General features: G+C 32.8%; 1 protein-coding gene across 3 annotated transcripts in view; it reads left to right on the top strand.

Annotated features, from left to right (window-relative positions):
* LOC115213902 (caspase-3) overlaps window positions 1–16,875 on the top strand; it is a 296,363-nt gene that overhangs the window by 140,622 nt on the left and 138,866 nt on the right. The window contains exon 3 of one of the 3 annotated variants that reach the window (XM_029782879.2): window positions 10,778–10,808. The exons of the other annotated variants lie outside the window; for them this stretch is intronic. Within the exon in view, the coding sequence (XP_029638739.1) occupies window positions 10,778–10,808 (31 nt within the window). The remainder of the gene's footprint in view (window positions 1–10,777; window positions 10,809–16,875) is intronic. 3 annotated transcript variants of the gene reach the window in all.

Genomic DNA, 16,875 nt, shown 5'->3' with positions numbered 1-16,875 from the left:
TTGAATGTTGCAAGAAAGCATGGCATACATTCATATCTAGAGTAACCTTTCATAATAGCAGCTTATTAGATGTGAGATGCAGCCATTGTAATACACTAATGTTCCTGGAAGAGCACACTAGAGAAACATTGGCCTATCCTGATTTGGTAACTTGTTGTAGCTCCAGCTTAATCTATATTCCAGAGGTACCAGATTTACTTGATGAACTATATCAATTGTACTCATACTAACTTCACTTGAAGCATAATATATCCGAGGATACTCAGAGGTTCAACAGCTCTCTTTGGTTATGTGTAGCATGAAAATAAATAAGAATTATGGATGCTAAAAACCATTCCACTTAAAGAATTCATAGTTTCTTTTTTTCCTCTTTTTTCATAGTATTTATGGATGTGTCATCCTGTCTGAAAGATTACTTCTGTGATACAGAAGAAAAAATTTCGATGCTGTTATTTTCCATTTGTTCATTATGCTATAGTTTCAGCTTGTAACATTTAATTTATAATCATTCCTGCCTGCTCAAGAACAAATTGACTCTGGTACAATACTGGAAAATGTTTCTGTCTGATTACAAGCTGACAAAAGTCCTGATGGGGAACATACTAAAAGATTCAACTTCTGTACATAGATTGAGATTGTTGTATTGATGCCTGGTAGTGACAAGGAATCTCATCAAACTGGTAAAATGCTAGCAGGCAAGTACCCAGCAAAGAACCATTAGAAAAAGTTTTCAAATATTTAACAAATCTCTTTGAATCTGTGATCCCTGTGATATCCTTTTACCTGGTGGTTTAACTGGTTGGTATTTTGGGATACTAAATCAAAGAAGCAATAGAAAAATGGCATATCTTTAATTTTATTCTTTTTAGATAATGAAGAGAGCTGAATCAACAGTTTTGGATAGACTACTGAGTCAAAGTCTAGTTTGATTGCTTGTAGTATATTTGAAACTATCAATGGGTTCTACAAGCAAACTTATATAACAGTCTGGCAGATGCTCTTTCACAGGTGATACTTACTGGACTGGAAGATCATATACTCTCCCAAACACATTTACAGGTAGTCTGAAATATATGGCAAAGATGTGATGGCTATCATAAAATTAAAGAACAATATTGTTTGTGGCATTTATCTGCCACCCAAAATAAGAAGAAAATACAAGAAAGCTCAATGCAGATCAATCCACCATATATCATCCTGAAATGGCAGAAACTTCTACAAGCTTTCAAATATGGTGTTGTGGCAAAATTAATGTCCCATCTGAGCTCAACTGAATTCCTAAAAAAGCATTTTACCGAATTTTCAACTCCAACAATTGGCAAGAAATTGAAAAAGTTCTCTCTGCTGAGCTTCTCAATTCAAAATAATGCATGCACACAGTTGGTCTTCATGGATTGGCAAAGAAGTACAAGGACTAACTTCACTTTGCATGTCAAGTGGACATTGCTGCAAAAATTATCCTTGCAGATTTTGTTTATAAATGTTAAGTGATGATGACTGTTGTTCACTGCATCCTCAGTGAAGTCCTACTGAAGGAAGTCATACTTCTAATGTGAGAGCTGGAAACAGTGACATTGAGGTGGGCAATCAATACTTAGGTCCCTACAATCCTTGGTTATTTCAAAAATATGGAGTCCACATCAATGTTGAGTGATGCATATCTGTAAAAACTGTCAAATATCTATATAAATACAGTCAAAGATACAGATCATTTTACTATCTTGGAAAAACAGAATGTAAATAATGTAAAGCATCAAGATGTGATCATACATACAGGCATATCCATGCAGATAAGCTCATAACCATAGTAAGGCGGAGAAGGTGATGGGAAGAGTATGACAGGCAATTAACACCACAAAATACCCAATCTAAACATTAAAATATACAGAATGCAATATATATCACAGACGTTACACCTTAATTTTGTCCAAAACAAAATTGAAAGACAGTATTGAAGCCACTACAAAATACAAATTCATCAACCATAGCTATCATAATATAAGCATCCATGAAATATTTACAAATTTCTCAAAAGCACATACATCTTTCCAATGAAAGAAACAGACTTCACTAAACAACAATTACGATAATGAGATTAGCAAATAAATTCAACAAATGTTTCTCCATAAACCCAAAAAATATAATGATATAAAAACCCAAATAAATTCAACAAGAGTAAACATTAGACCACAAAAAAAAAAACCCAGCTAATTAAGTAGCAGGAAAATGGCTGCCAATTAACAGATGCAAAATAAAAAAAATAAAAAACTAATCATTAGACACAAACAAGAGATCACATTGACACCATCAAATATAATTCAGCAACAACACTCAGCTGTAACAGTTTTCATCTGAAGATTTCACCAACATGAAATCTGAATCACAAGACAAAATATTTAGTTTAGTGAAACTTTGTGTGCGTGTGTGTATGTGTGTGCGCACACATGCGTGTGGAAAGAGAGAGAGAATAAAACAGTGAATGGTTTTGTAGGGAGTATAACAAATGCATAATTATATTTACTATAAGTACAATTGTATCTCTGCATTTTTCCATCTGTTGTCTTTTGATCTAACCAGTGTAAGTCGTCATCATCATCATTTAACGTTCACTCTACATGCTGGCATGGGTTAGATAGTTTGACTGGAGCTGATAAGCTGGAGAGCTGCACCAGGTTCCAGGCTGATTTGCCCTTCCTAATGCCAACCACTCCAGGAGTGTAATGGGTACTTTAATGTGCCACTGGCATGGGTGCCATTTACATGACAGCAGCAATGACTAAAATTCACAGGTGCCATTTACTTGGCACCATCAATGACCATGATTACGTCTAAGATTTACAGGAGCCGTTTCCAAGGCACTGGTGATGATGACCCAACTACAATTTCACAGTTGCCATTTTAATGGACCAGCTCAGCCATGACTATGATTTCCCTTGGCCTGATGAGTCTTCTCGTTATAAGTGACAGTGTATTTTTCTAAGCTATAGAAAATAGTGATAAGCAACATAAATCAAATTTAACAGTGATTCATATGTTATAGGAAAACATGACAGTTTATAGATTAATATCAAAAGCAGAATTTTGTATGTTAAACATGTAAGTTTATCAAGGCAAGTTTAAATCAGCCAATCATACATGAGGTATTGAAATGACATTTATGAGGGCAAAGCTTTACATCTGGTTATTGATACGATGTCATTTTAAATGTCACACAGTTAAAGCAGATAGTTTGTTCTTATAAAAAGGAGAATGAACATAAATTTTAGGAAATGACAGATTTATTCAGCTTAACATGGGTCTTTTCTTGAAATTAACTGAATGAGTTTATACTATAGCAACAGATGGAGCGGTGTAACTTTGAATGTTTAAGTTGCAAAATGGCTTATGGCCCCAACAGCCTAAGCTGGAAAATGGCTGGCAAAGTATAAGTTGTGGAACCTTGTATACTGTAAAGCTGTTGAAGCTGCTAAAAGGCCTGTAGCTTTAAATTGTACATCCATTAATGTTTCAACATTCATGACACTTGTTGAAGTTGGTTTAACCTACTCAAGGAAAATGAAAGTTGTGAATTATGTACTCTGAAATAAGTTGTTGTGTCATGAGTGAGCTGCATAGCTAGTGTTGATAATTGAGACAGGGCTCGGGGAGAAGAAGCAGTCTTTAGAAGAACCTGAGAGCAAATTAACTCTTTCTTTTACAAAACTCTGCACTGAGAATGGTCTTTTGTCTGGTGTGGTCTCTTATGTGTATATATATATATATATAATCTTTACTTCCACAGCAGCCTTAGTACAGAATATTCAATGGAGAACATAGGTTGTTCTAATTCACACTGCGAAATGTTATTACAAGTAATTTTAATTGAAAAGAAAGCTACCTATCATTTTTTAAGCAGTAATGTAAGCAAGGACTTTCACTATGGCCTCACTAACAAACCGGTTGATATAATGTCACTTCTGATTTCTGATGTCATCAAATAGGTGTATTGTCAGTATGAAATAAATTGAAAAATCAAATATGTTGGTGAGAATTTGTATCATTTGGCTGTCGCAAATGTAGTCAACTCTTTTTAATATAGTAATTCGTTACAACCCTCCACTATTACATACTCACATATGTGAGTGTGTGTGTGTATATATATATATATATATATACTACCTGTGACCTGTTGGGTCACCGGGAAACTCTGAGTTTCCCAGCAACAGAGTTTTGTTTCATGGGTTTTTTTCTTTCCCAGGTTATTTCTCATGCTTTCAACAAATGTGACACTGAAATCACATGTAAACAGCTCCTTTACCCAGAAAGGGTAAGATCTGGCTGCTATTTCTTGCATGCCCTGCAACCATGTAACAGGTATTTGGGGTCCTTTATTGCAAATAGTTGTTACATGGTAGCAGGGTGTGCTAGAAATAGCAGCCAAATCTTTGGAGGTGACATATGTTGAATGCACTTGAAAAAAACTTATGGAAAAACTTTGACACCGAGGTTATGACTGGGTCTTTTACAAAATATTTACTGTAATTTAAAGTCATTTTCACTTTAAACTATTTTTTAAATATGCCAAAACAATTTTTTGTGATGCTATTCACTTGAAAATAATTTTGAAAAAACATTAAAATATTGTCTGTTTAAAGAAAGCTAAAATATAAATACTTGCTGTACAAACAGCTTGCATTTTTGAAATGACATTCACTTAAAAATATTACTAAATGATTAAAATATTGTGTTAACCAAAAGCGAAAATAGAAACATTTACTGTAAAAAAACAAGTCACTGTCTAATAGAAAGATAAGAGTTTCTCCCCTTTGAGGATGAAGATTATTTTAGGAATATTTTTTCCATTATGCAGTGTTTTGGTTATTTCTACCTGAAAACCTCTAATATCTTTAAAACTACTTGTCTGATTTATGCAAAACTTGTTGTATTCTGTTCATATTAACATTTCAGGATAAACCTAATTCATATCCCATTATGCGCCAGTTTGGCTGAGTAACATAGCAAGAATGCAAGCAAGATTCAAACTGACTTGTAATGTATTATAGATACATAATATACAGACACATATACACAAATATATATGTGTGTGTTTACGCTAATGTTATTCGAAACACTAGTGTTTATGTTGTGTCTGCTTATGTCCTATAACATAGCAGTTTTACAAATATTGCTAACAAATTTATCTGGCTGAAATAGTGCTGAGATCGATATGATCAGCTAAGCCATTGACTAAAACCAAGAAATAGATAAATGAGCAAAAGAATAAATTCTTTGACAATTATGAAAGAATCATTTTCCAATACTGTTAACAGCATGTTATTATAAACCACAGCAGGACATGCCAAACAGAACGTATTTACCATAGTCTTTTTACTATTCTGGAATCTTTTTTTCCTTTTAATAATCTGACATTTTCTCACACAGAATGTATTGGAAATATATTTCTTCAATATTTTCTGTGACTCAGCTACCAATATTATGTTGTTGTTTTTTTTTTAATCTAACAAAATATCTGATCTGCAATGTTAGTAAAGTAGTTCATTCAAAGTTAAGCTAGGTGAATGGCGAAGAGTGTTAATATTATATAAAATATGTCGCAAGATGTCATGTCTTCACCTGTTGCAGAACCTTCAAATCTTTTAAGCTTAAACAGGTGTAGTCGTCTTGAAAGTTGCATCTTTTCTGAAAAAATGACTTTCAGACATAGGATATATAAATAACTATTTAAAATTTAAACTTAATGAGAAAATTAAAATCAACAATATAGTAATTTTTAGCAATTTGAAATCTAAAATCTCCTTGGATAATTATTCAATTATAGAATAAGCAATCCTTTGAAATGTTTGCATTGGCACCTCATCTGGCAAAAAGCCAAACAACATAAAATGCCATTTTCATTGGCAATCACATAAGTATTAATAGTAGCTAGAAAATGAAAAGAAACTATAAAAGGCTAAAATTATCACAGGTAATAAAAACAACACAGATGGTTATTGTGTGGCTAGTGTAATATAAATTAGGATAAACCAAAGCAATTTGATTGTATGCCAGGCAGCATGATTACTGATGCCAAATCCTACACAACACAAGTACAAGGGAAATACAGAGTTAAAAAGAAATCCCAGACTATGTTTTATAGTTGAAAAGTTAAAGAAAGCAAAATTCATGGCTATAAAAGATAAATCTTGAGGAGCAATGAAAATATATCTAAACCGAATCACTTATAAAAAGTCAATATAAGAGAAAACTTAATGTAAACCAAAGATAGCTTTAGATTATAAGATTTAAAATTCTTCCAGATTTAACCGTACCAAGTAAATTTCACACATTGATCTGAAGCACTTGTTGTTCTTAATAAATTCAAATAAAAAAAATTCTTTAAGAAAATGCTGATAGCAAAAATAATCAAATTTAAGTATCACACTGAATTTAGATGTCAAATACCAAAATAGAAGAAATTTTTTAGTATATATTTAAATTGAACTTCAGGGGACTGATTAGTTTTTATCCTTCATTGTGTAAGATAAAAGGAATATCCAGTTAAACTCTGGGACTGATTTAATTCCCTCACCCATTACTCACACATTACTGGTGAGGGAAGTTAATGATAGAAATCAGCATCGTCATTACTATTATTATAGATGCCAATCAAAATGTCTTACTGTATTTAGTAGGTCCCTTTGTGTTCTGAGTTCAAATCCAGTCTTCTGTAGCTTTCGTCCATCCAGAGTTGACAGCATAAGCACTAATAAAATACCCAGGTTAATATAATTGTTTATTCTTAATCCGCAAAATTCTAGCATTGCGTTTATGACAGGCCGAGTTTGCAACTGCTAGGGAGTTGATCAAGCTATCTGAGAAACATGCTAAAATTGGATGCCAAATAAACTTTCTTAAACGCTGCCTAAAAAACAACATAATTCCCAATGTACATCTACCTTCATGTTTCCACAGCCTTGCCCTTTGACACGTTCATCGTCAGAAAAATCATACACTATCTACTCCACCAACTACATAAGCGCATATGTAAATTCTCTGAAATAATATAGCCCATTGTTTGTATTATACTGCATTGTTGTACCATTCAAACCTTTTTTATTCTTTACAAAAAATACACAATGCTTCAAGCAAACTACAATACTCCCATATATGTATATATATATATATATATATATATATATATATATATACTTCCTCTATTTACATAATATGGAGGTCTCATTCATTTATTGTTGTCATATTACTATTAATATATATATATATATATATATATATACCGATATATATGTGTATATATATATATATATACCTATATATATGTGTATATAGTCAATAATAAAAGGGTAAAATTAATTAATTATTAATTGATAATTTTACCAAGTAGTGTTCAGTATGTAAAAAGACCATTTACAGTATATTTAAAACATTACGTTATATTATTAGGGTTCAGTAAAAAAATTTACTTTACCACACACCGAACTTTTCGAAATAGCAGCCAAAAAATTTTAGCTATTTCCTCTACTATAAGAAAAGTCTCCCAGACAATGTATACTCAAAAATAATTCACGTAGGTATACAGGGAAAAATAACGAAAGATCACACGTACATCGATTACTTGAGAATGACGTTTCTGGATTAGTTAGATATAGAGACGCTAGAAATACATACTCCTATCAACATTACCGTCATCAGCCCAAGATTTCGTTAGGTTTAAATTTGAGAGCACTAAAAATCGAACATACCCGTCTTATATGAGTAATCCCAGACAAATCATCTTCGACTGCCAGTACTAACGAATTCAATATATATGTGTGTGTGTGTGTGTGTGTGTGTGTGTGTTATATATATATAATAATATACATATATATATGTGTATATATATATACATATATATACATATGTATGTATGTGTGTGTGTGTTATATATATATATATATATATATATACATATATATATATGTGTGTATGTGTATATATATATATACATATATATATGTGTGTATGTGTATATATATATACATATATATATATGTGTGTATATATATATATACATATATATGTGTATACACACATATATATATGTGTATACATATATATATATGTGTGTGTGTATATATATATATGTATATATATTTTTATATATATATATATATATATATATATATATATATATATATATATATCTGTATATATATATGTACCACCGGCATGAGGGCTAGTCAGATAGTACTGGCAACGGCCATACTCAAATGGGTTTTTTTACGTGTCACCTGCACAGAAGCCAGTCCAGTGGCACTGGCAATGGCCTTGCTTGAATGCTGTTTTTCACGTGCCAGTAAGGCAACACTCCTAATGATCACGCTCGAATGGTGCTTTTTATGTGCCACCGGCACAGGAGCCAGTCAGCGGCCCTGGCAATGATCACACTCAGCTGGTGCTCTTAGCATTCCACTAACACAGATGCCGGTCATGCGGTGCTGTGATCGGCCACGTCAGCAAATTTGATTTCAATTTCACTTACCTCAACAGGTCTTTGCAAGCAGAGTTTAGTGTCCAATGAAAGAAAGGTATGCATAAGTGGGTTAGTTAAATCACTGGCCTAGGCCATGGGTTATGGTCTCACTTGGCTTGCCAGGTCTTCTCAATCATAGCATATTTCCAAAGATTTTGGTCACCAGTCATTGCCTTAGTGAGGCCTAATGTTTGAAGGTTGTGCTCCACACCCTCATCCCAGGTCTTCCTGGGTCTACCTGTGGAAGCACAAACATATTTTAATCTAAAGAAACCCCATAAACTACATGAGACTGTTTTCCAAATTGGAGGCGAACACCTTTCTCCATGTAATCGGCTTGAAAAATTAAGACACTGGGATATTTTCCTACTTTTCTTATCATGAAACCAATGGTAGCCTCAATTCACAAATAAAGAAATTATATCCACCAATGTATATTCCAACTTCTAAAAGCAAATTCATTGCAGTTACCATGGAGAATTCATAACAGCCAAAGAGCTAGAAATGCTGCATCTTAGAATCCAACACAGGACAACACTAAGCAAATATGATGTTTTTACACCTTTTGCCATAGGACAGAATTTTTTTCTCAACAGTAACTGCAGTGAATTTGCTTTTAGAAGTTGAAGTATGTGACAGACATATTTTAACTAGCCTAAAGTTTGCTTATGCTTAAACACTGCTTGGCACTGATACTTCTGAATATATATATATATATATATATATATATATATATATATCTATACAATATGTTACATTACTCGGTAGTCAAGATAAAACTCTGAGTTTCAGATGCCGAAGTGGAAATCCACAACACCATCTCTTCGGTTATCTGGCTATTTGAAAACGTTATGAAAAATACCGTTTTTCATAACGTTTTCAAATAGCCAGATAACCGAAGAGATGGTGTTGTGGATTTCCACTTCGGCATCTGAAACTCAGAGTTTTATCTTGACTACCGAGTAATGTAACATATTGTATAGATAAATTTCCTCTATTTACATAATATTGAGGTCTCTTTCTTTCTTTTGTTATCTTACTGTTTTATCAATATATATATATATATATATTCAAAATGTGACCGCGTGTGTATCATTGGCAATTTTTCTTTTTTCCTATGTCTTCCCTTCTTTGGACCTTTCCTTTTCCTATGTTTCTAATGAAGAGCTCCATTCGAAACATTAAATCCTCCTTCCTTCTTTCTTTCCTTTCCTGAGTGTCCAATAACACTATACTTGTTCCACATCCACGCGTTGTTGTGTTTTCATGTTTGGATTAACTCATATATATATATATATAGATAGATAGATATATAGATATAAAGATAGATAGACAGACAGACAGACACACACACACATACATAGTGCAGAAGTTATGCAAAATACAACACAAAGATGAGGTTCAAAATAAACACAGCTGGTATTGGTTTGAAGTTCAGCTAATGGGAAAAGAAACAAAAAAATGTCTTTAACATTGTGGATATACCATCTTCTGATAAATAAGACAGATATAGAAAAAATAGAATGGAGAGTGAAAACTGGAGAAATAGAAACGCTCATGTGACCAACCATCACAGCATGATGAATGACTGGAAATAGTAGAGAGGTTGTTTTAGACATGAGTGGTAATTGGGACAGCTGTTAAACTGATGTGTGTGTGTGTATGTGTAAAGTTGTGTACTTGTATACTGTGTGTTTTTGGGTGGGGAAATATATATATATACACACACATGATGGACTTCTTCCAGTTTCCATCTACCAAATCCACTGAAGACTTTGGTCAACCTAGGGCTATTGTAAGAGACAGTTGCCCAAGTTGCCATGCAGTGGAACTGAACCTGAAACTATGTGGTTTGCATATCAGGTGTATGTTTTTAAATCTTGAGATATTATTTATAGGATGCCTCTGTATATTAATATGCAATAAAATTTATTTTAGAGGAAAGGAATTTGATTGAATTTTCAGGTATTTTTTAATTAAAGCATGATATATATTTTGACCGATTTTATCAACATCATCTTTGTATCTGCTTGATGCACCAACATGCACCTTGTTTCACCACTGTTCATCCTGTCTCTCACTGATTTCACTTGGCTCCATCCTGAAGCACCAGACACTATATTACTGTACACAGTCTCTGGTTTATGAGATTCCTCTTCCACCATAATTTTGAATTATTCACAATTATTCTGTCTTTAGAAATTTTTGTTCATTCTAATTTCCATTAATTACTGTAGCCTCAAAATCATAATCTTTGTTACATTCCAGGTATCTATAATAGCTATTTCCTGACAGACAGGTAACAATCATAATCATTTTCTGTTTATTTAATTATTTATTTTATATATCTAATTTATATTTGCTTGCATATTTCATAGTGTTAACTGAAATTTTTTTTATTAGTATTAAACTAATGCAACAAAATTGGTAATATGTTTTCCCTGGGGATATAAATAAAAACTTTAAAAATCCATGCAAATATTCCTGTGTTAACTATAACAGAATTTCCAATTTTTTGAAAGCAATAGCTCCTTTTTAGAAATGTATTAGTGGCCCAGTGAACTGGCCCAGTATTTTCACCTTTAGTTTAGCAGTAGTATCATATATATTCAGAAATTAAGACACTTGATGACCATCAGATATTAAATGTCTGCAAAGGAGATGAATAGTCTATAAAACAATAATAATCTCACTAACAATTGATATAATACATCAATTAGAAATTTAATAATTTTCATATTCTTAAATGTAAGTTAATTACAATTTGTAGCATTAGCCAGGTATTTGTAGGAGAAAGGGAAAGAGAGATCTTCCATGTTAGTATTATTTGTCAAATACCCAGACTTCTGCACAGTACTTAAAAGCTGGAAGGAGCAGGTGGATTTGAAGATATCCCATGTATTCCCAAGCTATATTGCAGTGGCAATACAATGCTCTGACCTTTTGACTTGATGAAAAATGGGACCTTAGGAACTATGGAGTGTAATTTATGAAAGGAAGAGCATAAAATGGGGAAGACTTGGAGAACTAGGTGAGCTGTGAAGGTCACAGTGTATAGTGTATGACATCCCAATCGAGGTAGGATGTCATGCACTTGTGGCTTAATCCACAATGTCCTACCTGGCTTGTATTGGATTTAGAAAGGAGAGGTGAAAGAGAAAATGATTCATTGTGAATATGGAAGATATATCTGAGGGAAAGGTCAAAACTGAAAGCAAATCTTCGGTGAGGGTTAAAATGAAATCCTTGCTACATGGTTGGAGTTGTTACAGCTGCTCTCAGCTTATTATGGTGGCTGTGTGGATGATGGAAAAAGAAAGGGGATGCTGTCATGTAGATCAAAGCAACATAGACATTCTCTGGTAACAATAATGCCGTCCAGCATCACTGGAGAGAACATTGCCTTCAGAAGATACGGATTTGTCAGGGGATCACCAGTCAACATCTAATGAAAATATATTATATTGGTGTATCATTTCCCTGAAAAGAAGTTGGCCTGGACACATCAGAGCAACTTTTTTATGCTAGAAAGAAGACAGAGTTGATTACTTTAACAATATAGTTTTCTTTGTCTATTAAGATTCAAATATTTTTTGCAAAAGTTAAAGTAACACCTATAATTAAAGTAAACACCTGTCTCTTGTAAAATTGATTCTATCAACTTTAATACAGAAGCATTGATATTTGCATGCAAATAGTTGAAAATAGCTATCTTTTAAAAGTACCTATCCATTTATGATAAAATTATGAATCTCATGAATCAAGTTAAGAAGTAGTTGGGTTTTTTCTTAAATTAGAGAAATATATCACTACTTTTTTTCATTTTTAAATATATCATCTGTACAACTTGAGTTTTGTTTCTTTGATAAACCAAATATTCACTTGAAATGGTAGTTTATTTAACCTACCTACTAAATTATTCTTTTTCTGCTTTGTTTTTCTTAGTACATTTATATGGGTTTCTTTATTTTCTTTTTTCTTCTATGTTTATATTTTCCTCAGAAAAATATAATTGGTAGAATAGACTGAATTCTCAATCCACTTTATTCCTTTTTATTGGCAATTTTATCTAAAAACAAAAAAAAAGCATATTTTACTTTGTCAAAGAGCATGAAACAAAATGTTTTTAGTATAAATAAGAAAGAAAAATAAACAAATAGAACATGCAACTTTATTTTATATATTTTTAACGGGAATTCATAAGTAGAATTTATTTCTACACTTATACACATGCATGTACCAGCAATTCTGATGGGAGGAGTTAACCAATTTCGTCAACTTTTGTATTTGATTGGTATTTTAAGAAAAGGATGAAAGGCAGGATTTGAAATCAAAAAGCAGAGTCTGAAGAAATACCGTGATGCATTTTTTTCTGAGCCTCTAATGAGTCTTTCTAATTTAAATACAAATGAAGGTAGTTAACTGGTACATCAATCCTAGTACTTGACCAGTTCTTGATTTTTATCATCTTCAAAGGAACTAAGGACAAAATTTGACAACATGATTTGAGCTCAGAAGCTTTAGAGACATAACAGAAGGGTAAATAATGGTTTCAAATTTTGGAACTGGGCCAGCAGTTTTTGAGGGCAGGAAAAGTCAATTACATCAACCCCAATACTTGACTGGTACTTATTTGATACTCAGCTGAATGGCTTTCATTTAAACATGATCTAGGATTTCGTTTTTGGATTTTATCGACCTCAAAAGGATGAAAAATGAAATTGGCCTTGTTGGAATTTTAGCTCAGGCTAACAATTCTACATACTTTGTACCTTGCTTAGATTATACTCTATTCATTTTTCCACAGTCAACCTTTAAACATTCATGATTAACTTACCTTCTTGAAATTTCATTCATAATGTTATTGATTGGATGATCATGTATCAGATATTTAATATTGATTTGAAAAAGAAAAAAAAAAACCCACTTGCATCAATAAAATTATTACACTTATGACATGAAAATTGTTTTAAAGAAAAATTCATTACAAACCAGCTTGCCATAAGATTGTATTTTTAATATGAATAAATGAACAGATTATATTTTAGTCAGTGCTGAAAGTTTAATTCCAATCTACTCTGTCTGAGAATAATTCATATGAAATTCCTCTCTTAAAGTTTTTATTGTCAGTTATTTATTTTTATCATAGAAATTTGTCTAAAAGCCAACTTATATGGTTAAAGTATTGATCTACTGGTCATATGATTACTTATTGCTTTTAATGTGTTATGTCTTGATGAAAGGTACTTAACTGTCTTACCATAGTTTGTCTGACTCATAAATGGTCCCTGCTTTGTGACTAGCGCTAGTGTTGTTTGTGAGGATATATATTTACCATCAAACATTACAGACATACATCTGCTGACTGTTCAAAAATTGTTGGCATGAATTTTTATTGGAAACAACTCTCGTTTATTAAATCTCATTTGTTAGCCCTGTCACTTTACACTGTGGGTTCAGTTCCTTTTCATGCTGATTTTCATTGTTCCATAGGTAATAACATAAGCATTATTGTTTCATGGGTAATAACATAAGTACCATTCTATGAACTAAGCATCCTACCCTCCAAAAAATGTGTGTCAGTGAACAAATATTAGATATCTTGTTTGAAATTATGGCTGGTAGAGAAAAAAAACATCCTCCAATGCCAGTTGAGGAAGATTCAGCAAGTAAAGAAATAAACTAAATTTTAAGTTGAAAATGCATTCAGAAACTGAGGAAGAGGACTGCATGTCATTCCAACATCACTTAGATATTTTATTTTAAATTGATATTTCTATACTGACATGAGTTGGTATCATCAACAAGCCTTTGTGGATTAATGCGTGGGCTAGTAAAGGCAGACTTAAGTAAATAGTTCAATTAGTAATGATGATAAGCTCAGTGATGAACTAGATTATAAAATGAGCAAGGCCAACTAGGCTTAGGAATTTTAAGAGAGTAACTGTGGAACAACAAGCATATCATAAGCCAAGTAAGGTACAAAATATTGTTCACCCTTCTGTATGGATCAGTGGCATGGATGTTGTATCATAAACATTCTTGACACCTCAATAATAATGAGATAATATAAATACTTTTTGATACAAAGTGCACTGATAAGACCAGGTCAAAAGTCTCATAAACCAATGGTGGTGTACATCAGTGCAAGTTAATATATCTTGAACATCCAAGTCATGAATTTTATATCCTATTGTAGGTATTTCATTGTATCTTTGACTAGATACAATGCAGTTGGAGAATAGACATCAGGTCTTACTTTAAAACACTCTTAAGATCATGAAAGCAGAAAATGAGATACTAAAAGACAGTAAGATGTGAAAAGATAACAAGCATTAGTGAATGTTACTATGATTTTATTTTTTTTTTATTGAACTCTATATTTTATTATCTCACTTATTTCTTAAGTTTGTAGTTTTTATATGGATTAATCATGAGAAGGAAAGGTGCATCCCATGACTTGTGCTAGCCTCTAAGATTGCTGATTGTGATATGATTGTTTACGTCAACAACTGTGGCAACATGCATGATTGTAGATGCAGCCAAAGGAGAAGCAGATTGAAAAAACAGCATGGTTATAGGGTTGCAGTATGTCTCTCAATGAGTCTTTGATACTCAGCTGAATGACTTTCATTTAAACATGATCTTGGATTTCGTTTTTGGATTTGGTTTGCAAGATTGTTTACGTGAGTTCGTGTGTTGAAGCATATTCTGTTGTGTCTGGGGCGAGTCGTTTTCTTTTTGTGCCTTATAATGTAATACACTCACCGGTAAAATTTCTACTTATTCCTTATTTTTATTTTCTTAACATTTTCAATAGTCAAGACTATTGAAAAGGTTGCAAGATGCAACGAAAATTTTAGGAAAATAAAAATAAGAAAAAAAGTGGAAATTTTACCGGTGAGTATGTTACATTATAAGACACAAAAAGGAAATGACTCTCCCCAGACACAGCAGAATGATCTAGGATGTTTGTGTGCATAGCAGTACTGATTGTGCCTGTTGTATAGTAGTAGTAGTAGTAGTAGTAGTAGTAGTAGTAGTAGTAGTAAGAGCAGAAGCACTTTTACAGATGTTTGTGCATGGTGGTAATAGTAGTAGCAGCTCTATACAAGCTGTTTTTGCGTATGTATAGAAGAAGTTATAGATGTTGAACCAGGACATGAATGCGTGTACATGCACATGTGTCTGCACAATGTAGCAACAGTCCATAAAGTGATTACTATTGTATTGATGAGGCTTATATGAGTGAAAACACATTGCAGGTTAATAAAATAACTCTTTAAAAACATACAAATTAGATTTGTCTTGTTATTATATTTATCAAGTGACAGAATAATAATGAGCAATTCCACAGAGCTAGCTCTGTAATGATTGTGTTTTTCTTGTTATTTGGTCACCCTGCAAGAAGCAAAACAAGCCCCATCGAAGGATGGATGAACTCAGAGGAGTCAGTGGTCATCTAAATAGCATTTCTGTAAAAGTACTGCCAATGGAAATATTACAGCTCCAGACAGCAGTAACAATAATAATAAATATCACATATACAAAAATGGCAGAGAATGTTTTCATGGGGATAAATCTACTCAGAGGGAAGAGAGTCCTTTTCACCTTGGCTTGGCAATCCCATAGAGATGGTATCCTGATAAAAACACAGGTGGTTGTGACAACTCACTAACACAGCCTTTTTTATGAGGGTAATACCAAATAAAAATCCTCACAGCTGTGTTCATGTGACCCAAACCCCAAGTAAAGATTTCTCACACAGCAAGTGCTCCACTGTGCAGCGTGGTGGACCTGATTGTTATCTAAACTATCAACTGATTGGGAGAAAATGGACTCAAATTACTATAGCCCTACCAAAATAGGATGTCAGAGAAAGACATGTTCCCTATCATGGACCAAACATTTTTAGACCAAAATATTTAATCATAAAAAGGCAGTGGCTATCCCAGTTGGAATGGGATATCTCTCCAATTGTGAAAGAGTGTGAACATAACTACCCTGAACAGAAGAACAAAAACCAGAACAAGGATTAGTAGAGAGACAAAAAAATTCCCACAAAAGAAACAGCTGCTTGGATGATGGTAAATTTTACTTTGTGGAGGGAAAGACTGTTACAAAGGAAGAAATGAGCTTATTACTGCACCTGAATGAGGCACGGATACTGAAAGAAAGACACTATCATCTTTGAGAGGAATCGAAATAGGAAAACTATCTAAATAGTGAAAAAGATGGATGAATTATTAACAAAAATCTACAATATGAACATAACTGATCTAAATGACCTTATGTACTGCACAGCCTCTGTAGCTGTGCAAAGTCTTAGGGTTAAAAGTGAAAGAAAAAGAAAAGACAAAATCCCA

Source organism: Octopus sinensis, linkage group LG7 (assembly GCF_006345805.1).
Source record: "Octopus sinensis linkage group LG7, ASM634580v1, whole genome shotgun sequence".
NCBI lineage: Eukaryota > Metazoa > Mollusca > Cephalopoda > Octopoda > Octopodidae > Octopus > Octopus sinensis.
Note: the sequence above shows the minus strand (reverse complement) of the source record. Positions and strands in the feature narration are given on the sequence as shown.